General features: G+C 36.3%; 3 protein-coding genes across 3 annotated transcripts in view; 2 read left to right on the forward strand and 1 right to left on the reverse strand.

Annotated features, from left to right (window-relative positions):
• eif3hb (eukaryotic translation initiation factor 3, subunit H, b) overlaps positions 1–11,658 on the reverse strand; it is a 63,002-nt gene extending 51,344 nt beyond the window's left edge. Inside the window, 2 exon segments of the mRNA XM_052585201.1 lie at positions 10,475–10,642; positions 11,631–11,658. Coding sequence (XP_052441161.1) covers positions 10,475–10,642; positions 11,631–11,658 — 196 coding nt within the window.
• Positions 1–25,767, forward strand: part of vps28 (VPS28 subunit of ESCRT-I) — a 254,667-nt gene that overhangs the window by 127,771 nt on the left and 101,129 nt on the right. The window lies entirely within an intron of this gene.
• utp23 (UTP23 small subunit processome component) lies at positions 22,947–24,209 on the forward strand. The gene is made up of 3 exons (XM_052584027.1): positions 22,947–23,335; positions 23,418–23,592; positions 23,669–24,209. Exons 1-3 carry the CDS (start codon positions 23,148–23,150, stop codon positions 24,065–24,067), a joined length of 762 nt encoding a protein of 253 aa, XP_052439987.1. The 5' UTR covers positions 22,947–23,147; the 3' UTR covers positions 24,068–24,209.

Raw genomic sequence — 25,767 nt, forward strand, 5'->3', positions numbered from 1 at the left:
TTTGGACACTTTTCTTTGTAGCTTTGTTACAAGTTTGAACCATGGACTATTTAGATGTTTCAGGGCCATGAACGTGTCAGTTAGGTTGCTGTCTGTGCAGGGTCAGAATGAAAGTTCTCAGATGTCATCAAAAATATTTGAACTTGTATTCTGAAGATAAACGAAGGTCTTTCGGGTTTGGAGTAATTATTGACGGAATTTTCATTTTTGAGTGAACCATCCCTTTAAAAATATCATCTACAGAATTAAATATGCCCTGATAATTCAATAAAATAATTTTGTCCCAAAAAAAGGACATTTTCTCAAACCTTTATTACAGCCACTATTTAAATGATTATATCTTGAGGACGTCTGAAGCAGAAACATAATAACTTCTGCAACTTTAAAACCACTTCAATTATCCCCAACTCACACCGTCACTTCTTGTCCTCAATTCTCCGTCAGGCGCTCACCTTTGTCTCGGTTTGCTGTGCCTCCTGCTGCACGGAGCGGGGGACGCGGAGGAGGAGGATGAGAAGGTGGTGTCGGGTAAGATGCGAGTCATTAGCAGCATTAGCGTTTTCATCCACTTTGTCGCTGCTGTGTGAAACAAACCCTTTTAGTATCCAACACCACACCACCTCCATTTTACCAAACAGAGTTCCCGGCGTCGCTCTCCACTCAGGAGTCTGCGTGAAGGATGGAGCCGACCCAGTGTGTGCCCGACACAGATAACTTTATCTCCCGACACAGACATGAGCACCCATTGAAACGCTCAAATCCCAAGCCTGCCAAACACCTTGGCCTAGACGTCTCCTTACTCTCGCCGAGGCCACGCAAATGCAAAAGGTGAGACATCAATTTGGGCACTATGTGAATAACACTTGTGTGGGGACCGGGAACGGCTGCAGAGGCACGCTGTGAGCGCTACATGCCCCCCCATGCACAACCCCCTGCCCAAAGAGCAAAACAAACTAACATGTCATCCAACACGAGGAGGCCAAAAACAAAAAGTCTGTTAATAATCTTTTAGTGGTAACTGAATTAAAAAATTGTTTGTAAGGTTGGAATCTTAAGAGGGCATTTTCTCGAAAAAAAAATTGTAACAGCCACTATTTCAATTATTATATGCTGACCAAGATTATAAGTAGAAACAGTAATAATATAATTAGAAAACTTAGACTTTCATTTAGAGAATAAACTTGACATGCCTTTATGTCAAAATGATTCAAAATGATAGAGCAGGTCACAGGTAACAGGTACAGATCTGGAACAGTTGTAAAGATGCATAATGAATGCTACAACAGCCCCCCGACTGTGAAAAACAACTAATATGTTGTCCAAAGCGAGGGGGCCACAGGCGCAGCAGTTAATAAGTTCTGCCGAGCTGATGCTGACCGCTAATGAAAACAAATCTCAGGAAATAAACACTAGTCAATGAATGATGCGCAATAACGATGGCTGAAATATGCTAATGGGAGTATCAAAATATGTCTTGGGGTGAAATTTACAAAAGGCAAGATGGAAATGGACGGGAGCGCAGTCTTTCATGCCATTAGTGGACAAACATACCCAAACACACATGCTTTCCACTGACCCTGACCTGAATTAGGTTCGCCTCGGGGTCAGATGCAGCCCGGCTTGCGAGACAGGATGGGCCTTCTGGGCACTCATTACTGTCCAAGAACTATCCTCCAGGACAGACGGAGAAGACATGGGGAGAAGTGAGGGAGAAAAAAAGGAGGAGGGGGAGTAGAGGAAAGTTGCTGGAGGGGGGGAGATGAAAAATAAGGGTTTGTGAAGAGCAATGCATTTCAAAGCAAATATTTCTGGGCTCGTGCTGGGAGAGTGAGGGTGGTGAACGGTGCCCAGGGGGCAGTGAAGCGGCACTCGCCTGATCTGATCTAACCGGAGATTAACCGCGGCTCTAATCCTCGCCACGGGCTGCGGTGGAGACGTGACGGGCCGCACTCCACCCTCGACAGAGCAAATGACAGCGCCGCATGATCTCGCTCTGATGAGCAAAAACTCATCAGGCCGTGCTGGAAACTTCACAACACTGCTTACCATCCCTGCAAGCGACACTTAACCTCTTGTGTCTTGAGACAACAAGTAAGCGCATGCAATGGGGTATTCAGGCGGACTACACATTTGGGATGTAAGCGCAACAGGAAGGGCTCCAAAACAGGGTTTGTGCACACTAGAAGACAGATATGTAAGAGATGGTCTCTTTATCAGAATTCAGCTAGTTATGAAACTGCTTTAGAGAAGAAGTGCTGGTTAAAAGTGAAAATAGGATACATGACGTAAACATGGACCATTCCATTAAGGAAACAAAAGCATTAATTTGATGTACATTGCTGCTCTAAAGTTTGGGGTTGGTAAGACTTTTAAAACATTTCATCAGAATTTAAAATAACTGTTTTCTATTTGATTATATTTCAAAGTGTAATTTAGATGCAAAGCTGACTTTTCAGCAGTCCCCAGTGTCACATGATCCTTCAGAAATCATATGCTGATTGAACTATTAGAATAGATCTAATAGATTAGAACTTCTTCTCATTAATATTTTTATGGAAGCCATAATAGATTTTTCAGGATTCTCTGATGAATAGAGAGTTCAAAGGAACAGCATTTTGGAAGTACAAATATTTTGTTACATTGTAAATGTCTTTACTTTCACTTTTTAACAGCACTTTTAATGTATTACTTAGTCAAAAAGTATTTATTTGTTTAAAAAAAAAAAATACTGACCCCAAACGTTTGAATAGTAGCATATATAATGGCAAAAGTATTTCTAAATTTGTTTGCAGATTATTAGGAACTAAAACTACATCAATTAAAAGTGTGAAGACATTGTATGGTTGTGCTCACATGGACGACCTGAGTTTGAACCCAGTTTGAGACAGACAGCAGATCAGTTGCTAATATGAATAAGTCCCAATAGTCAACTTGTCATCCAACACCTGTCTGGTCAATTAGTGAAGTTAACTAGTTCATCTAGACTTTTTTCCACCCACAGCAGAGCTTTCATTAACATACTTATCTTTAACTTTCGTCTCATTAATTCATCTCATTCAAAGCATCAAAAAAATTAATAAATAAAAATGAAATTTATTATATATATACACACACACACACACACATAAATGCATCAAGAGCATAATAAGCACAATTGATGCCCCCTAAGAAGCCAGACTGATCCGGATCAGCTGAACCCAAAACCGACATTAAACAGTGCTCGCTTAAGACCAATTAATCAACTAGTCGATTTTGAAAGCATGTAGATCTCCATATTCCTGCTTGCTAAACAGTCACAAGAGACAAAGCCATCTTGCCAAAAAAGTGGTCCAACAATAGGATTAACAGTTTTGGATATCCAGCCAATAGTATTTGGACAAAAGAAATATGAAGACTGCAATTCATGTGCTTGGCGATGTGATTGGGCAGGTTGTTTATGATACAGGTTGTTAAGATTTAGACTGTACTGGCATGTGCCAGTGTCTGTTTCCTATGTTAAACTATATCTGTAGTCAAAAGACTGTGTTCCAGACAGGTTTAGACCAACCCGATTAATAAATTACTGCATTTGAATAATCAATAGTACAAGAGAGGCTTCATGACAGCTCCCCATCAATAGACCATAATTTTCTCTTCCTTTTGCACACTCGGCTGAAAAATCTTAAACCTGGATAGGCTGGTTTTAGCCGGTTTAATCTGGTCTCTTCAAACTAGCTGAAAAGCCCCATAACCTCTTTAAACCAACAATCACGCAGGAGTAAACCAGCTTAGACTGGTTAAAGATGTTTTCAGCATGGTCCACAGTTATATAACATCAAATTCAGGAAAATGAAGAAGATAAAAAAATAAAAATAAAATCACAGCCCAAGCACATTAGGATGCCGGCCACGGCACTTGACTGACGACATCCCTGAAAGCATTCATTTTTCTTCGTCCGCGTGCTGTTAACTGTAGCACACACCTCTCCTCCCCTCCTCTGTCACAAACCTGAAATCAACTTAAAAATATATCACTCCTGCCACGGAGGTGAAGCCATAATGCTCGGTTCATGTGCAAAATACAAACTTACAAACAGCCTAAATGGATAATCCATTCTCAGTGCACCTCTGCCTGAAACTGAGTTAATCTACAAGATCATTTCCACAATGAATACTACATTTTTCTGCCAGGAAATATGGGCTGTGGATTACCTCCAACAGCACAGAGCTGCAATCTTTGAGTCATACACAGTTTTATTTATGCATTTATCAGATAAAATCCCCCACCCAGCTGGAGTCACTGAGCTCACACACACACACACAGGCATTTCTGATAAGTCCCATACTGCCACCTACTGGTCAACTAAATGTAATCTTACTCTACAAAGCTGGAAACCTAAAATGCTTCCTTTGCAGATAATTTGTGAAGGTGCAAAGGCTGCATCCAATCATTATATATAAATTATTAATATAATTCTTAAATAATCACTAAAGTTTAGACAGACAGACAGACAGACAGATAGATAGAGATGTATTTGTATTTTTAAAACAATTAATGCAGCCTCAATGAGTAGAAGATAATTCTCTCAAAATCATTGTCAAAATCATACAGATGCCAACATTTATGGTAGCGTATATTTATAAAATGCATATATAATAATCATCATTTATTTTTATATGCACACAAGCAATGCAAAAGTTCTAAATAACCTGGTCTAACCAGCGAATGTGTTCTGACGGGCTGTAATTGTGTAGTGTGTCACACAGCACTTTCAGTGTGGAGACTGACAAATTACTTGATATTGGAAATGTATCGTGTCACACCTGGTTAGGACACGGTGTAAAGCTCAGTTGAATTTGTTCTAGATCATTAAACATGGCTTTATGGTGCCTCGGAAGTCTGTCGGCCGAGGTACTTTCATACAGGAACGCTGTGTGTTCAGTAACAGCCCCCCAACTCTCCACATTTTAATGTCTGGCTTCTCAAACAAACCTAATTCTACTGATTAACCCATTAGCAGATGCTGTGTGACCTGAATTATGTGCAGTATTAGGAGCCACCAGGTCCAGAAAGTACTGCCCAATGATAATGAGACTTGAATAAGTGCCATCCACGGGCATGCCTGGGCAGAAATGTTGTAAATGTGAAGGGAAAATCCAAATGTTGCAAGCAGACTGCAATGTTTATTAATACTACTGATACATTCTTGCGGTAAAACAGGAGAGGAAACAGCAAAATGGATACACAGCGAGGTTGAAAGCACTAAGGGAAAAGACAAAACACAGCATGACAATGTATCATGATGCATTCATGTGGGACAGGGGTTGAGTTAACAGCTGCCGTTATCTCATTGGCTGCTTCAGAGCCGACCTGGAATATGATGAAAAGATGCTTTGTTACAGAAAAAAAAAAGCACAACAACAGTTCTACGAAGCAATAAACATTTCAATATGTATGTGCAAATATAATTAAGCCTGACAAACACACAAAGACTAATTATACCAGCTGTTAAAGAATCCTCTGCCTTCTATGTACTGTTACACTGGTGCATACAAATTACAAAAAAAGAAATAACATGCTTGCTTGTGCTCATTTAGTGGAAAAGAGTTTTTTACTTTTATATAACAAATATAATTGGCTATACAATGACTGCTTGGAAGAATATTATAAGAAAAAAAAAACTTTTTAAAACCTTTAAATAGAAACTGTATCTTGCCAAAATGCTAAAAAAATGAGACTGGTGACCATGTGAAAATCAGCGAAACAGTGCTTAAGTACAGACAGGCAGATTAGAAAACAGCAGCTAAAACATTTGTAACAAACGGACTGAAAGACTGAGACTGGGAGGAACGCTGCTGTTCTGATTAGTTTGGATTCAGTGCAGTAAACAGCATTTAAGAGAGGAGTTTATGACAGTGTGTCTGCCTATAGCAGCAGGGGCTGAAGTCTCTCTGGCTGAAGCCATAGAAACAAACTCTAAAACAACACAAACAGCAGTAGACAATTTTGAATGCTGCCAACATTTGAGTTTTCCATTCACGTTCGCAGATTTCTACAGAATCATGCCCGTGAAATCAAATCATAGCGGTGTCAAAGTATGTACACAGAAACAATACCCTGAGGTGATATCATGCACATTACCATAACATTAGTGCCACTTACGTAATTCTACTACGCAATAAAACTTTATTTTTATATTAGCCTAACATTACATAACTATTATATTGCATAATACTTTTTTTAAAACGGTACCATGGTATTTTTATACATTTCCATAATAATGTTTTTTTGGTCAGGGATCATGTTTATTAAACAGCATTTTTAGGCATCTTTGATTAACAGTTTAAAAGTTTGGGGGTGGTAAGTTCTGTTCATATTTTTCTCTAGTCTTTTTTCACTTTAGTAAAAGGCTGCATTGATTTGATATACAATGCAGTAAAAACACCAATATTGTGAAATATTATTAGAATTTGAAAATATCTGCTGTAATATATTTTAAAATCAAATTTACTCCTGTGATGTCAAAACTCAATTTCATTACACCAGTCTTCAGTGTCACTTGATCCTTCAGAAATCTAATATGCTAATCTGGTGCTCAAGAAATGTTTATTATATTTCTGTGGAAATTGTGATAAAAGTTTAGCTTTGATGAATATAATGTTCAGAATAATTTATTTGACACAAATGCTTTGTAACATCATTACTGCATTTGTCACTTTTGATCAATTTAATGCATCCTTGCTAAATCAAAATATTATTTATAAGAAAACAACCACTTTTAAACAGTAGTGCAAATATAAAAAACTATTATAAATATAATTATATCACTCTACATTTTGTAAGCAAAAGTATTTACTGTTTATTTAATGTACATTTAAATGCTGGATTTTTTTTTACGTCAGTACCAAACAGAATATATAAAATAACCTGTGATAGGAAAAAGCATTTACATTTTTAGCATTACTTTAGAAATTCTTCAGCTTGAGGTTGAATCTGGAGATGTATTTAGATGTTGCAATGGTTACAATGTGCTTTGGCAAATCTTAAATCACACTTTACAAGATGCACAAAAAGCAAAAACATTCATTGACATGGATTTAATAAATATGCAGAGCTGAATCTAATGTCCTTTTTTATTTGTCTGTTTGAAACTCTGAAACGGAAGGTCACAGACAAAGCTTATCTGGACTGGGACTGTCTGTTTGTATTACGCTCTTTAGGTGTTCCACCCTCCCGTTTCAGTCTCTCCAGAGCAAACCTGCACTCCTCCATAAGATAAGACTCAATCTAACCTCCTGGAAGACTTCTGCTCTGTTTGAGGCAGTCAAACACCAGGTAAAAATAGAGTGAAGTGATGGAAGTCACCTCAGGTCACTGGCAGGTTTTCATAATGGACAAAAATGAAAACGACCAAGGGAAAAAAAAACACTCACAAGGAGGTAAAGAACTGCGGCTGACTTGATTGACCTCACCTTTTGAAACTCTAGTAATAAATAAAGCAATTGCCTCGCAGGAAAAAAACAAGTAAAGGAGTCGCGACTGCTCATTAAAGAGTGAATTTACACCTTTCTGCAGCCTGTGTAGTTCAAGGATCCTTGCTTTGCATATGAAGGGTGTTTAAATATCCATTAGACGCCATAATTCGTCAGGTCCAGGCCTACGGGCTAAAGACAGGGAGAAAAACATGCTGTGATGGGAAGAGTGGAAGAGGGTCACCCAAACTCACATTGTCATATGTACACCCCCTGTAGCAGAGGAGGAGAATAAATTAACCAGGAGGATACCACAGGCATTGTCAGAGTCAGGGTTAATGTATACTTGGAGATGCCATGCACTACGCTTGAGGATGAATACTTCTCATTTAGAATTAGTACTAACTCAACTCTTCTCGATAAAAGCATCGGAAGTCATTACAGTCAGTAGTGGATTCATAGGTGCTCATGTTAACGGACTCATATATATATATATATATACATATATATATATAGTCTGCGCCACATAGGAGTTAGGGGTAGACAGTATGACCAAAAAATGGCATGAATAATTTTATCACAGTAAGAGTAAATAGTGTGTTCCTTTTATTATATATTTACATATATAAAAGTATGTTAGAAATAAATAAATTACACAATTTAATTATTAAACAAAGTATATATAATTAATAGATTGACAGACGGACAGATAATTTTATCATACAACAACATTAATATATTATTTTTATTACTGAATATTATGCATTAAAAAATACATTACTGCATGATGTATTCTAGTGACAAATGAATACATGTCAAAATCTATTAATAACATTAACCAACTTAAAAAAAACATACAAATAATAATAATAATAAATTATTGTTATTCTGTATCATATTACTAATATATTGTTCTTTGTATTATTTTCATAATTAATATTTATAATAGCCTATTTCACATCATGAAATAGTTTTTTTAATTATAGAAACTAATTGAATAATTACATACCAATATGTTATAATATTATTATGAATTTTGTTATTAGAATAGAAAAATCTGTAGTTTTTTTTTAGAAATAATATGTTTAATGTTACATTGTTACAAATAGTGCATAGTCATGCAGTATGCATATGTTTACTCTAGTGATGAAAATCCTCTAATAATTAATTTTAAACTTCATTAACGCACACCAAAAGGCAAGATTACCCAGATGACATAAATTATAAATGGCCACAGTTGTTGCTTTTTTTTTTCTTACAGATTTTTTTTATATCATGACGTCTCACAGTATAAACAGTATAACAAAATATTTTCTATCATTGTGGTGTATACGGTCATATCACCTCAGCCCTATTTTGGTGGCCCACCAAACAACACCCTACCCTAGATCATTTTTGGTTCCTTTGCCGCTTCCATTTCTGAGCCTCTACAGCCCATTACACTTTTAATAATGCAGCCCTGCCTCATTCTCCCTCCCTTGGTGCACAGCCATCTCACCAGCTACACCTGTGATCTCACCGGCCATAAAAGCGGATAAACAACTCACAGTCCTCCGCTCTGCACTGAAAGCAGCCCATTCTCATTCTCACTTCTCTCCAGACCGAGCTTGATGAGGCATCCTGGCTAGTGCTCTCTGGAGAAGCCCTATAAAAGCTGAGCCCCGAACCTTTGCTCCGATACAGGTTTCTGTTGAATTACACCGCAATTTACTTCACCGTTTACTAGCTCGACTATCGACGATGACGTTTCTCTACCTTAGTGATCACTGGCGAGCTGGCAGGTATTAAACTGAGGCTGGCAGGCCAGACACAGCGCTGTGATAAAACAGAAAACTTTACACTTGTAGAGGAGTTTAATGTGATGTAATGCAAGGACGAGCATTAAAAGTGCACATTTCCTGGTGTAATTGAAATAAATGATGCTCAATTAAAATTGTGTGTGCATAACTGCATAAAACAACAGTAAATAAAACAACATATCAGAATTTTTTAGTTGGTTAGACACCAATTTGAATAAAAGCATTATCTTATAACTGAAAAAAATATTTGAATTTGAATAATACAGCATCAACATTTGTAAACGAATGTATATGAGGGACCCTTAAAGGGATAGTTCACCCAAAAATGAATATAGCCCATGTGACATCAGTGGTTCAACCTTAACTTAATGAGGCTACGAGAATCATTTTTGTGCGCAAAAAAAATAAAATAAATAACAACTTTATTCAACAATTCCTTCTCGGTTTAACCCTTTGCACAAATGAGCCACATTCAAACCACTTTGGCTAACTGGAGAGTAGGGCAATGGCAGATTTGCAGTTAAAAATACAGGCTACAAACACCAGGTTTGGTGGTTCAAATCTTTTCATGATGGGTAATACATCCTCCCTATTTTCTGTGTGTTTACGCATACTGAAAAAGCTGAGAAAGACATAGAAAAAAAAGAACAAGGGAAAGAACCCTGCATAATAAAGGTGTACTTCTAATCAAAAGCCTGCTTATGAAATCAAAAACTTGTATTAAGCACAATTTAAGGCAGAGTGATCTAAACTACATACATCTGGAATAGCAGGATCACTATCTAGCAGTGAACACATTTATAATGTTCCCAGGAAACTTATTTGTATGTATTCTCTATCTGCACTCCATCAGTACTTAATGTAGCACATCTCAGCATCCATGTCACTAAATCATTCGCTTTCTCCGCAAAGCGGCTTAAAAAAATTATTTATTTCAATTCTTCTTCAGGAAGCCCAAAATATATTCAGCAAAGGTTTCATTTCTGAGAAAGTCAACTGGGTGGCATCTGTGATGAGTATTACTTAGCACACTGATACAATGGGAAGCAAAATGAAGCTAAATTCGATGTGTGGGTAAAATAAAAATAAAAAAACAGTTGCAACTATAATGATGGCAGATGACCTACTTTACAAACTCTAACTCAAATGCCATTTAGGAAATTAATCCTGTCTGAATAGTGCTAACAAATGATTAAGGTAATGAGCACAACTTTATTCCCTTACCTTCATCAAAGTCAGCATCGTCCTCAATGTGTTGAGGGAAAGGGAAGCCGTTGGTGATCTCTAGCCTGTCCTCCACCACCAGCCCCAGCACCACCACACTGCCCTGATCTTCATCACCACCTGAAACACACAAACACTGAATTTCTGTTTTTCCATGATCTTCAAAACCTTTTGATCAAAAGGCTTAGGCTTGAGTGTGTAAAATATACTAATATAAATTGTAACTAATATAAAAAGTAACTAATAAGTAAATGTATGTATTATTATTTACTGAAACAAAAGTTTGAAATAGTTAAGATGCTTTTGTTGTTTTTAAAAGAAGCCTCTTACTTTCACCAAGGTCACATCTATTTGATAAAAATACAGTAAAACAACAATAATTGTCAAGTATTGTTACAAATAAAAATGTATTTACATTATATACAAATATATATATATATATATATATATATATATATATATATATATATATATATATATATATATATATATATAAAGAAAAGAAAAAATATAATATACTATAATAATTGCTGTAAAAATTTATTTATCAAAGAATCCTGGTATCATGGTTCACACAAAAACATTAGGCAGTTAATAAGAACCATTATTAAACAATGAGCACCAATAATAACTGATAACAACTGAGCACAGAACAGCATATTTTAATGATTTCTGAAGGATCATGTGATGCTGAAGACTGGAGTAATGGCTTACTATATATATATGTATATATATATATATATATATATATATATATATATATATATATATATATATATATATATATAGCTTTTATTAATTAAATTAACCTTACAGAACATAAGAGACTTCTTTCAAAAAACAAAACAAAAATATGTCCAAGAATTTGACTGACTGTGTGTCTAAATATAGTCTGAACAGGTTGAATAGTCCATTTGAAAATGATAAAGGGAGGACAGTGGAAGGGATTCCTGGAAAGGTACTGAGAAGAATTCAGTAGCAGGTAGATCTGGGACAAAATAGAGCTTAATCTTTAATCCGTAAACTTTATTACAGATCATAACCATTTGGAATTAGAAATGTCCCCTATATAGATAACAGATGAGGACAGATAGAGAATGGGAAAATCCGAGACGGCACAGGAGTAGGGCAGCGGTAATAACAGTGGATGAAATACCACAGGTGAAGAGTAAAGGGTCCCACATGGCAGCGATAAGCTCAGTGGCAGAGCCAAGCTCCGCGTTTTTATATAAAAATCTAATTCATCTTCAGGAGAGCAGGGGCTCGAATCTGTCGACAAAGCAGTATCGATCCTTGGGTCCAGGAGGCCAGGCATCTAACACAATAATAGATTTTCAATTGTGACCAACAGCAGCCACAACCGTATTTAAATCCTAAACAACAACAAAAAAGTCCTGTGTTAAAGCCTCAAAGGTTTCAAATAAAAATAGGTGAGAGATACACTGCTAAACCTGTGCACTGTATTCAATGAACCAGTACTGAAAGGTCACTGGGGCACAAAGAATAGACATGGTTAACAAGATCTTGGCTCAGAAACCTATGACATAGGTCCTTGCTTAAATCTCCCAATGCTTAACCAGGATTAAGGAACCAATGTGGGGAGAAGAAATCAATACAACACACCATCCATTCATCTTCAAAGCCTGATCCTCATCCAGAGCTTGTGCTTGAAAGCTATTTTTATAAGAGCTAAAAGACACTCAGAATCTAGAGTTATCATAGAGGAACATACAAAACACCTCCTGCCTTCCTTCCCAAGGTAGGTTCAAAATTCCTTAGACATTCACTTTCCTCAAAATAAAATGTAAAAATGTATTTAAATTAAATTTAAAAAAGGCCCGATTATGGTGTGAGACAAGACAAATAATAAAGATGCAAAAACAGCAGGAGCCAGAACTTTCTATACTATAAGGAAACTTATAAAGGTTTACAGGGGGAATTAATATGAATTTCGTCCTATTATTTAGTTACTTCAGCATTTAAATTACCCAATTCTAATCACTTTCTATTCCACAGGGTCTAAAAGAAAAGCTGACAGAGGCTGCAAGAGTTGACAAATTTGTCCAAACAATTTTATTAGTGAAATTGACAAGCTTCACAGTTCCAATTACACTTAGAGAATGTACATAATTATTAGAACCTTAAAAATCTGACAGAAAATAGTCATGCCCATAATTTCATAAGCGAGAGGCAGAGGTATGAATGATTGTAAGCTGGCAGGGGTCTAGAATTCCTGGTTGTCAGTTGATGGCTGTATTGGTGGCTTGCCATCTGATTATTAATAAAACTGACAGCTTCTGAATAAGCGAACACTAAGGCCATTAGGCAAGACTCCAGCAGGACAAAGAGTCAGTAGTAGCCAGCACATCAAGCCAGGCCTCCTATGCCTTCAGTGCTAGTCAGGACCCATTTCTACTCTACAAGTGAGACAATACCACAGCATGTTATTATGTCCAAAAAAAAAAAACTTTATTATTAAACATTTTCGACACTAGTTTTTTTTTTTTACCTCAAACTGGTACTGACATAACATTCACAACTAGTTGATAACCTTTGCAGTTTATGATAATATGACAAGAAAAAAAAAATCTTAAAGGAGAAAAACATCACAAAAAATAAATTAATAAGATTGGTTCAGATAATCCAACTAAAAACAAAGTCTATGACTGAGAAGACAAACAAAAAACTGTTAAAATTAACAATGACAATACAGTCAATTTAAACATGTAAACATGTGGATGGATGTGCAACATTTCTTTGCTGGTAAATCAAAAGGTACCAGAATCAAGCATGGGGGAAATCCATGAACTATTTCTATTATTTCCACAGATAATAATTACATAGATCTAGCTGTTACTGGAAAATGGCATGGTTGTAAAGGTATGAGATTTTCATAGTATGAAAATTGTCTCATAAAATATAACGGTTTCACAGTATATATTAAATGACAATTCTTATCAGTAAAAATGACTCTATAATAATAGAATAAGAACGAGTTATTTGAGTGAACAAATTCTTTATTACAACAAACTTTAAACCATTTTAATTACTGAAGTCTCCCTTTTGAAAAAAAAAAATTAACTTAATTTTGCTTTGAATTATACCTTAAGTATATCTATATCACACTATAACATTTTAATAAATTATTTCAAAGTTATCAAATGAAACTTTTCCAACTTTTATTTTTGGCAAAGTCGTGGCCTAATGGTTAGAGAGTCGGACTCCCAATCGAAAGGTTGTGAGTTTGAGTCTCGGGCCGGCAGGAATTGTAGGTGGGGGGGAGTGCATGTACAGCTCTCTCTCCATCTTCAATACCATGACTTAGGTGCCCTTGAGCAAGGCATCAAACCCCCAACTGCTCCCCAGGTGCCGCAGCATAAATGGCTGCCCACTGCTCCGGGTGTGTGTGTGTGTGTGTGTGTGTGTGTGTGTGTGTGTGTGTGTGTGCACTTCGGATGGGTTAAATGCAGAGCACAAATTCTGAGTATGGGTCACCATACTTGGCTGAATGTCACGTCACTTTCACTTTCAATGTGCGATTTGACATTATTGAGTATTTCAAAACCATTCAAAACACCCTTACAGAGTGCACCCATACATTATGAGAAGTTTAGACTAGTGCGAGAGTGCATTTAGAGTGCATTCTTCCACTGTATGATTCAGTCTAAAAAAATGCATTTAGAATGACCACAAAATTCAAGATATGGGAACAGAAAATGTATATATTTATATAATTTCAAATAGTTAATACCAAGAGTGACTTTTTTTTCCTCCAAAAGTTACCATGATTACAAATATAATAGTTATTTTTGTCATTTTTTTTGCGCAAAAATCATTCCAAACACAGCCACAATGCTGCAACATTGCAGTGTTTGTTCCTGAATGAATCAACTGTTTAAATGATTCAGTTCAATCACAATGACTCACTTATTAACAGTGGCTTGCTTCCACCAGCTGGTGGTTTCAATTTCACATTCAATTCAGTTCAATTCAATTCAAATCAAGTTTATTTGTATAGCGCTTCTTACTATACAAATCATTACAAAGCAACTTTACAGAAAATTACATTTCTACAATATTAAGCAGTAGCTTATAAGTGGTGACTGTCAGTTTGTGTGCATATAACAGGATTTTTCAGAAAAATTTATACAAGAAGTAGTCAACCAGACGATGTACACTATTAACAGCAATTATTATATGATGCAATCACACTTGTAGCGATATTTGTTAGTTCTGTTTGTTGATTCAGGGTTAACATCATCTGAGGGGTTAACATCATCTCTTATTAGGTGTTCTGGATCCACACTGGAGCTTGTGTATATCCTAGTTACCGCAAAACAGAGAGACAAATAGAGACATAATGAGCATAGCTGCTATTCCAACAAAGTCAAATTAATTAGATAAACCCAAGCTAAAGAATAAAAATGTGCATTTGATCAGATGCAACTGCAGTCACAATTTAAGAGATGCATTATTCGAATGCTTGGCGAATGAGATGCGTTTTTAATCTTGATTTAAACAGAGAGAGAGTGTCTGAACCCTGAACATTATCAGGAAGGCTATTCCAGAGTTTGGGAGCCAAATGTGAAAAAGCTCTACCTCCTTTAGTGGACTTTGCTATCGAACTACCAAAAGTCCAGCGTTTTGAGACCTTGGGAGTGTGATGGATTGCAATGTGGTGTTAGGTTAGGTACGCAGGAGCTAAACCATTATGGCCTCATAGGTAAGTAATGAGAAGTGCATCACCTAGAAGTGCATCAGAAACAGGTAAACTATTTCGTAGCATAACAATGTTTCTAAGATGGAAGAATGCAGTTTTTGTAACATGGGAAATATGATTTTCAAAAGACAAGTTGCTGTCTAATATAACACCCAGATTTTTGACTGTAGAGGAAGTAACAGTATATCTGTCTAGTCATAAATTGTAATCTACAACATTCAGTGTGCTGTTTTGGTCTAATAATTAATATCTCTGTCTTATCCGAATTTAATAGGAGAAAATTATTGGTTATCCAATCTTTTACATTTTTAACACACTCTGTTAGCTTAAATAATTTAGAAGTTTCATCTGGTCTCGCTGAGATATTTAGCGGAGTATCATCAGCATAACAGGGGGCAACATGTATATTGAAAATAGAAGAGACTTAGGACGGATCCTTGTGGCACTCCATATTTTACTGGTGATAAATGAGATGACTCTCCATTTAAATAAACAAAATGGTAGCGATCAGACAGGCAGGATCTAAACCATCTTAGAGCTTGCCCTTGAATACCTGTATAGGTTTGTAATCGATCTATGAGTATGTCATGATCTATGGCGTCGAACGCAGCACTAAGACTAGAAATGAGATGCAGCCTTGATCTGAAGCAAGAAGCCGGTCATTTTTTATTTTAACAAGTGCAGTTTCTGTGCTATGGTGGGGCCTGAAACCTGACTGAAATTCTTCATACAGATTTTTTTTTTTTGCAGGAAGGAGCTCAATTGAGCCGACACAACTTTTTAAAAGATTTTAGACATAAATGGAAGATTTGAAATAGGCCTGTAATTTGCCAGTTCACTGGGATCTAGTTTTGGTTTCTTAATAAGAGGCTTAATAACCACCAGCTTAAATTGTTTTGAGATGTGACCTAAAGATAACGACAAGTTAATAATATTGAGAAGCGGTTCTTCGGCAACAGGTAACAACTCTTTCAGTAATTTAGTGGGTACAGGATCTAATAAACATGTTGTTGGTTTAGATGAAGTGATACGTTTATTTAGCTCTTCCTGTCCTAGTTGTGAAGCACTGCAGTTTATCTTTGGTTGAGATGGATGAAACTGAAGTGTTAGATACTGCAGAATCTACATTCGCTATTGTATTTCTGAAGTTATCTATTTTATCAGTGAAGAAATTCATAAAGTCATTACTTTTAAACATTGATGGAATATTTTAATTAGATGGCGTCTGGTTATTTGTTAATTTAGCCACTGTGCTAAATAAAAACCTTGGATTGTTTTGGTTTTTTTCTATGAGTTTGTGGATATGTTCGGCCCTGGCAGTTTTTAGAGCCTGTATATAGCTGGACATACTGTTTTTCCATGCAATTCTAAAAACTTCCAAGTTAGTTTTTCTCCATTTTCATTCAAGACTACGAATGTATTTTTTGAGAGAGTTAGTATTACTGTTATACCATGGCACAGTACGTTTTTCTCTAACCTTTTTTCAATTTGATGGGGGCAACAGCTTCTAATGTATTAGAGAAAATTCTGAGTATGGGTCACCATACTTGGCTGAATGTCACTTCACTTTATTATTAAAATAGTGCCCACTTTGACAGTCATTTCATCTAGTTCATGTGTAGGGTACAAATAGCAGTTGAGATAGATCAGGCAGGTTATTTGCGAATCTTTCTTTGGTGGCTGGAACAATAGTTCTGCCCAGACAGTAAAGCTGAGACATATAGTTAATATCAGTTATACGCAGCATGCACGATACAAGGAAATGGTCTGTAACATCATCACTTTGAGGTACGATATCTATAGCAGTAAGATCGATTCCATGCGATATAATTAAATCTAGTGTATGATTAAAACGATGAGTGGGCCCGGTGATATTTTGTTTAACTCTAAAAGAGTTTATTAGGTCAGTTAACTCAAGTCCTAATGCATCATTTGTTTTATTAACATGAATATTAAAATCTCCCATGATTAGCAATTTATCAACTTTAACCAGAAGGTCTGAGAGGAAATCTGCCAATTCTTTTAAGAATTCTGTATACGGCCCTGGTGGTCTCTACAGAGTAGCCAGAGCAAGAGATACATTAGATTTCTTTTGCATATCTGACAGTGTAACATTAAGCAGAAGTATTTCAAATGAGTTAAACCTGTATTCCGTTTTCTGGGTAACATTGAGAATATCACTATATATTGTTGCAACACCTCCACCACGACCAGTCTGACAGGGCTCATGCTTATAACAGTAGTTTGGTGGAGTTTTTTTTTATTATTTAAATAATTTCAAATAACCATTCAATGTTTTTTTCAGTATTCAGTCCTTTAGATACCAACACAATAACACACTCAGCAAAATATCACCTAATTATCATAACTGATAAAATCCCAGAAAACACTGTAATACAATTTTTTGTCAATATTGCACACCAATACGGTCATACCAGTCTATCATTACAACCCTAAAAGATTCTGAACACAGCAAAATGGAAAACAAGCTCACAGAGCAATGTGTACATCAGGATGTGTCAAGTTTCGAAGAAAGCCTTTGCTCATTGTCTTGGTGGGACAAGGTGACTGGGAGAGCTACAGAGCAAGTAGCATTCACAGGTCGAAAAGAGAGCGATTTCTAACACAAGCCAAAGTCATCAGGGATCCAGAGTGAGAATGAGGCAGGCATTGAGTGCTAGTCCCTGTAGTCCATCTGTCAAGCACATTGAAACTCAGACACTGCAAAGTCATGAGAAAGAGAAGCACGACAGTTCGGCAAGGTGCACACCAATTGGCTTCTCTGAAAGAGGTGGATGTATGACCGCAGGCAGATGGACATCTACTTTGTCAGCTTAAAAAACAGCTTTCAGTCGGAGTGGTGGTAAGGTCTCCTGTTGGCACTTTGACCTTAGCCGGGAAATGGCACAGCGGGCTATTGTGAGGAATGCTGAAGGACGCTTTACTTCCTGTTGCTTGCCAGAGTCTTATTGTAAGCGCCCTCTGCACCAACTCAGCCATCAATCTTTTACGCTTGCTGTTGAAGTGCTCCAGGTTTACAGCGAATCAAGTTCTTCTCTCAGCCTGTTAATCTGCACTTCACAGCCCGCCGTCACTGTGCTATCGCCTCGCAGAGGGCCCTCAAGGGCCATACATAAGCTCCACTCACACTCACCTTCTGTCACCATCTGAATCCGCCAAAAGGTTGTTGAGAGACTGAATTACCTTGTCTACATCTTTTAAAGAAACTTAAAAACATCAGCACATTAAAAAGCACAGTTATGTTAAACTGTAATAAAACTTCATCAAATAAATGCAGCCTTGGCTTTGTAAGCATAAGAGACTTCTTTGAAAGCTTAATTATTATGGTAAGACTTTTGAATCTGGAACACAATCAATATAAGTTAAGATTTTTTTCATCAAACTCTTAATTTTGCTTTTCAAAAGTGAGTAAGGTAGTTGTTAAGTTTAGGTATGGGGTAAATTTAAGGGTTCTGTCTTAAATGTGGTCATACAGAAGGCATTACTATGTGCATTAGAAGTACAAATAAACCTTCAATATGCATGTCAATAAGCAACTTGTTAATAGTAAGAATTATTTTAACCCAATTCTCACTATAGCTGCTTATTAGCATGCATATTACTAGAATATTGACTTTATATATAAACTCACAATTTAGTTGATAAATATACAGTAGAATATTCCAAAGCCCTGTCTGCTTAGTAGGCAGTGGCACCCATCGATGCTTAGTTATTGCTCTCACCCTTCAGTGTGTTCAAAAGAAACTGACAGCCCAACGTCACCGTTTGAAAAGATGTAAGGTAGGGCTGAAGCCTCATGAAGTGAAGAGGGACACAGTTCAGTGATTTTAGTGGATCACTGCTGCCCCCTGTTGACAATCTTCTTCTCACCTGGATCACGGGCAATGTTCTAGCAAAGTGTCTTGGGAGAAAAAGGAGAAGTTCCTAGGGGAATCATAAATCAGAAATGATTTAAACATTGCCCTGCTATGACTCTCATGCATAAGCAGACCTTATTTCACACTGCTTAAAAAGTGCTTAGCTTTTGCCTGAAAGGTCAAAAATAAAGAGTTCCATATGATGGAGAGAGAGAGAGAATGAGAGAGAGAAAGAGAGAAAGCTGAGAAGATACATATCCCTGGAAGGGATTTGTAGAGCTCTCCGTTTAAGCTTCTTACCAACCCTGAAGCAGTTACCCTTAATCCACCTGCTTTATACATTTAGCTTATTTGTATTCATCTAAAAACTCCGTGAACAGCAGGTCTACAAAACGGAGCGCAGCAACAATGCCTGATGCTCAGGTGGATGAACCAAAATGCATTTGGTAATATCAGGGTCTGCCTCTATCCCTTCTTAACTCAATGTTTTGCTCACAGGGGAGCATAACACCCATATCAGATGAGTTTCCAGTGACCTGCAAATGCTTTTGCCTTGTGGAATAAAATGTCATTGGATCTGGTGACTTCACTAAGAGCCCAAAAGAAAAAGAAAAAATTTGATTCTAATTATTAAAAACAATGAAGATGGACAGACATTAGAGCGCTCTCAAAAGACAGAGAGCCACTGTCAACTGATATTGCCATTAGTACCCATCATAAAGACAATTGGTCACCAAATGACAAACCAAGATTGATTATGGCATCTATTAAAGTTTATATGATTCTGCACAAAACCTCCTAATGGTTTGCTTCATGGGGAAAGGGTTGATTACAAGGGTATGGGAAAGTGACAGCAATAATCAATCAGGTTTCAAAAGTTTTTCAGCCAAAAAACACTGGAATCAAATTTTATAACAATTTTAAACATCAAACATACTATGTAGTGTATACTATAGCAAATTAATGTTTTAAAAATAGTTGTTTGTTACAGAAAAAAGACAAAAACTACTGGTCAGACATTTATGAAAGAAGTTCATAAAGATCCATTTTTAAATATGTATTTAAATATTTTGACAACTTTTTGGAATACACTTGCATTTAAACAGGATCTAAAAGTCACAAAACTTTTGACTGTTTTTATCTTCTGGGTAAACATGCATAAGGGGAAAGTGCTACATTATTCTGAACCCATCATCCATGTCTGTACACATTTTCTGCAGCACAGAGCTGGAAAGACAATGAATGATGATGTCTGCAAATACTGAGCAAAAAAAACAAAAAGAACAAAACTACCAGTGATCCATGCGGGTTGAAAGAAAGACCTTAGTCAGTAAAATCATGGAGAGACAAAACCCAACAAACAAACAAACAAAAAAACCTTCAGGAAGCCCTAAATGTTTCCTCAAAAGCATCGTTCCAGCTCAGAATGTGCAAGAAGGCACATAAATGAACCGTCAGCATCTTTAAGTTTGAGCGGAGACACTGCAGAGAATATTCTGGAAAGCACAAAAATGTTTTTAAAAAATCATTCAAACAGCTCCAACAAACAGCAAACAGGGAAAACAGGCTGTGGGGCAAGTGGATAGAAAATCAATGAAATCAACGATTGCAGCTGTACTTGAAGCACCTTGACAGGAAACAGCCTTTTTTGGGCTGTACAAAAAAGTTGATTCTTTAAAAATAAAAAAGTAGAACATAGAGCAAGAAACAAAAAAACAAAACAAAACAAAAACTACAATTTCTGTATATTCACAACATTTCACACTCATTCATAGCAGTGGGGAGCGAGATAGGAAAGTAAAACAAGCAAAAAGCTTCCATAAGCATCATTGAGTTGGATATGCTTGAATTTATTGATTGCGCAGTGGATAAGACCATGCCATTGGTCGGAGAGACCTGGGTTCGAATCCACTGTCAGACACCAATGTGTCCCTGAGCAAGACACTTAACCTCTAGTTGCTCCAGAGGCGTGCGACCTCTGACATATATAGCAATTGTAAGTCGCATCAGCTAAATGAATAAATGTAAATGTAAATGTAAATGTACTCAGGCCTGTAAAATTGAAGCAATGATCTACAATCTGATGGAAGTAATTCCATTAAATGAATTGTGCATAAAAAGAAAACAGCTGCTTGGCAAATGATGGTTTACAATAAGACATTGCTGTTTACTTAACTACTTTATAATTTTAAAAACCAGGGACTCTTAGATAAACTCAGGTTGACTGTGATCATAAATTAACCAATGTCTTTATGAGCACATTTTCAACTTCTGCTGAAGTCAAAACAAATGTCATCACACTGACAAGCTCATTGAAATATTAAGTACAAAATCTCTTCATACTGAGTAACAAGGGAGGAATTGTGCAGCAATAGGGACTGTTTTGACTAAAGAGAAAAATGCTTTTATCCATTCATTTAAAACAGAGAGTTAGAATCTAACAAAGATATCCTTTGAACTTCACAATGGGACTAAAGCAAACATAACTTATACAGGAGCACAGAGGGATTGGATAGGTGCAACATAAACAATGACTGATGAAATATGCTGATGATAAATATGGATGAATATCAATGTCTTTGTTCATTGATAACAATGGTCAGTCTCTCTGTAGGGAAAAATTTTAAATAAATTACAGGGACTATTTTTACAAAAATATCTGTTGCCACTTTAGTTGCTAATGTGCAGTAACCCAATATTTTCCAGCTAAACCTGCACATGCATAGCAATATGCCTGTTTTAAAAAAAAAAAGTTAATTTGCTTTTTTAAATTAAGTTTTACAGTTATCATCAGTCAGGGGAAAACTAGAACTAAACAGTTCTAGTCATGTGACCATACCAGCCATATGAATATGATCACATGAAATCAAAAGAGTCTCTGTAGACAATATAAACTCAGAAGTAGATGTTGCTAATGTGAACTTTGGAAATAAATGGGGTAACATTAACTTTAAATAAACCCCTAAATGGGCAATAATATAAAGCGAAGTATTTTAAGTATTTAAAATATTACAATTTCTAAAGTCATCCAGAAACAAACCATTGCATTTATCAGTTTTCCACAAATTGCTCTGGTAACTAGATTTAATAAATAATAATAATAATAATAATAATAATAATAATAATAATAATATTGTTATCATTATTATTATTATTATTATTATTATTATTATTATTTATGGTTTGGCATATATTGAAATCAGTCTACACAGTGATCTGCAGGTGAACTAACGTTAACCAACAGAGACGTTTAAACACACCAGTTACCTTTTTGTGGACTCATCTACACTGATTCTTTTAAACGGGGTCTTACCAGTCCTTCGATCTGGATTTGTTTGACAGGAGTATCCTGGGTTTCTTTACGGGATGCCATCTTCACGCGCACCGGGGATACAAAACCATTAAACCGGTGCATTCCGGTGAACTTGATAACGATGAATGAATCATTAATTGATATCGGATCTTTTCAATACATGGGTTGAACCGGTTCAAAATATAAACTAAAGCGATTACAAATACATCAAGAGCAATAAAGAGCAATATCTCACAGCTGATTTCTTTATCCGCAAACATTATTGGTTTTTGAACCAGTAACTTGCAAAGAAATGAACTGTTCAAAAGAATCGATTCGCAAAATGATTCAAACTTCCCTTCACTAGAAGGTGCTGCTGTAAAAGCAGTCTGAGGAAACAGTGAGTACTTTGAAGTGTTCCTAGAGTGAGTTAACTAATACAATTCTGAAATTATTTATCTAATAATAATAAATTAAACATATATATTAATTTTAGTTATTATACATTTATTTTATATTATTATTATTTATTAGAATTAACGAGATTAACTGACAGCCGCTTGTTGTTTTTGTACCCGGCACCCATTTACTGTAACCACTCTGGTGCCATGCTCGTTTATATTTGAGACTGCCCTGAGCCTCGTCGAACTGTTTTGTAGACATATTTACATAAATCAAGAGTATCAGTCCGCGCGTGTTCGGATTTATTTATATCCTTCTCTTATCCAGTCAAGATACTCTATTCGTTTATTTTGTCTGAGCTTTATGTATCAATAAATCACCATGAAGATAAAACGTCAGAAGCACGCGAAGAAAACCATCAGTTTTTACAAGTACAACTTTTGCTTTAGGGAGCCTTTCCAGATATTAATTGATGGGACGTTTTGTCAAGCAGCGTTAAAGAATAAAATACAAATCAAAGAGCAACTGCCAAAGTATCTCATGGGAGAAGTGCAGTTCTGTACCACAAAGTAAGTTAATGCTATTCTTATTTCTAGTATTTATGTCAGTGTATTAATTCTTGTGTGATAACATTTGTTTTGTTCTATGCAGCTGCGCACTTAAGGAACTCGAAACCCTTGCAAAAGACCTCTATGGAGCAAAACTAATCTTACAGAGATTTCAGATCAGGAAATGCAAACACGTGAAAGATCCGGTTCCTGCATCAGAGTGTTTGTTGTCGATGCTTGGGGAGACAAATCCACACCACTACTTCATTGCAACTCAGGTAAGGACTCTATAACATGCCAAAAATTTAATTTGGTCAAATAAGTAAAAAATAACACAATTATCCTTATTACCAGGATCAAGAGTTGACAAAGGCCCTGAAGAAGATCCCTGGGGTTCCTCTGCTCTACATTATCCTCAACACCATGGTGTTAGACAAGCCCTCTGAGCGCTCGCTGAAGCACGTTGAAGCGGTTCAGCTGGGTGAGTTGGTGAGCCCATCACAACAGTCTAGCATCAAGGCTCTGAAAGAGAAGGAGGGCCTCAGCAAAGACAGTAATGACAGGAGAGGCAAAAAACGTAAGAGGAAATCCAGCAATCCCAACCCACTGAGCTGCCTGAAGAAAAAGAAGAAACCCATGCCTCAGCAGCCCAAAAAGACAGACGGAGAGAAGAAGAAGCGGAGTAGACAAAGGAAGCGACGGCCTGCTGAAGCAAAGGAAGCGGCAGTCAGCTCCAATCCCACAACTGCCTAGAGACAAGCCTCGCTTCTACAAGAGTAGCATTTATTTGTTTCTCTGTATTTTTTATTTTAAAGTTTGTCCTTTTTCCAGACCATGCATGTGTGCCAGCAAACACCTTGTTTTGTCTAATAAACAAGTGTTTCTTTTACTATCAGTACCTGTTTTTTGTTTTTCTGACTGTTTAAGGTGTAATTATTTTAGATCAGGTTAGATTAGATATGTGTTTTGTGTTTTTATAATGAAAATTATATGACCAGCGAGAAAGCACAGAAAGCTGTAGTTAGCGTTGTGTTATAATGAGAAATGTAGGTGTAACCATTGAAATCTATTACTATAATACACTTCATAAAAATATACATTTAATTTGAGTTACATATTTATTGTTGGAAATGTTCGAATATGTTACCCTAGACCACAAAGCCGGTAATAAGTAGTACAGGTATATTTGTAGCAATAATCGAATGGGTCAAAATGCTCAATTTTTCTTTTAAGTCAAAAATCATTAGGATATTGAGTAAATATCATGTTTCATGAAGACATTTTGTAAATTTCCTACTATAAATATATAAAAAGTAAATCTTTGATTAGTAATATGCATTGAGAACTTAATTTGGACAACCACATTTTTACATTCCAGATTTTCAGATAGTTGTATCGCAGTCAAATATTGTCCTGTCCTAACAAACCATACATCAGTATTTATCCAGCTTTCAGATGATGTATAAATCTCAATTTAAAAAAATGTTTTGTGGTTCAGGCTCACATATGATTAATAATAATTTTCATAATATTTATATATAATAATTTATAAGTGATAATATTTGAATATTATTTATTCATAATTAATTAAATTAAGTCAATTTGAGGTAACAGTTGAGGGCAAATAGGAGTTTATATGTAAATGTTTGTTTTTAACCACAAGAGGGTGGCATGGCCTCCAAGAGCCCATCAGGCTGGTTCTTATGTCCAATAAGTTTGATCTTGTGAGACTGCATTAATTAATGTTACGTTACACTAATATTGCTTCCCAATGCTTTTGCAAGGCAATTTACCACATGCACAATATGTTTTGATGTAGGTCCTTTTATCAAATTGGCTAAACTTTTTGTAGGACACTAGACTTTAAGTCTGGTGATTCATGCATGACATGAATCTGAAAGAGAACCGAAAGGCTAGACTCTCTTTTCATGGATGAAGAGAACTTGGTCCCATTCTCTCTCTTTGAATGTTTGTAACGTCAAAGACTTTGTTGGTTTGATCTATTGGGTTTAAATATAGCCTCAATTGTGTCATCACTATTTTTGTCCCGGGTTGAGATGTATTGCTTATTTGTGCAGGTTGCTTGGGAAACGCAGAGAGGACATGACAGCATGTGCCTCCACAAGACTGCCTGGCTGGTTCACAACCAATGACTTTAGACCCATGAGTAATTTAAGAACCAGTGGCTACTGTGGGAATACAAAATATTAGTTAATACTCAAATCAAAATCAATACCTGACAAATGTAATTTGTGATCTATTCAGTCAACTGAGGTCCACTTACTATTTACCTTCCTGGCACTGCCAAGGACATTCCATAGACCCCAGCTGTCTTCACTAGTGCTTCCTGCGAAGCCATAGCAACTTCAGATCCACACGTCATCTATTCAGCTGAATTAAACATTTACAAAGCTCATGGCAAATCAGAACACTACAGGCGAGGCTGACGTCAG

Source organism: Carassius gibelio, chromosome B19 (genome assembly GCF_023724105.1).
Source record: "Carassius gibelio isolate Cgi1373 ecotype wild population from Czech Republic chromosome B19, carGib1.2-hapl.c, whole genome shotgun sequence".
Lineage (NCBI taxonomy): Eukaryota > Metazoa > Chordata > Actinopteri > Cypriniformes > Cyprinidae > Carassius > Carassius gibelio.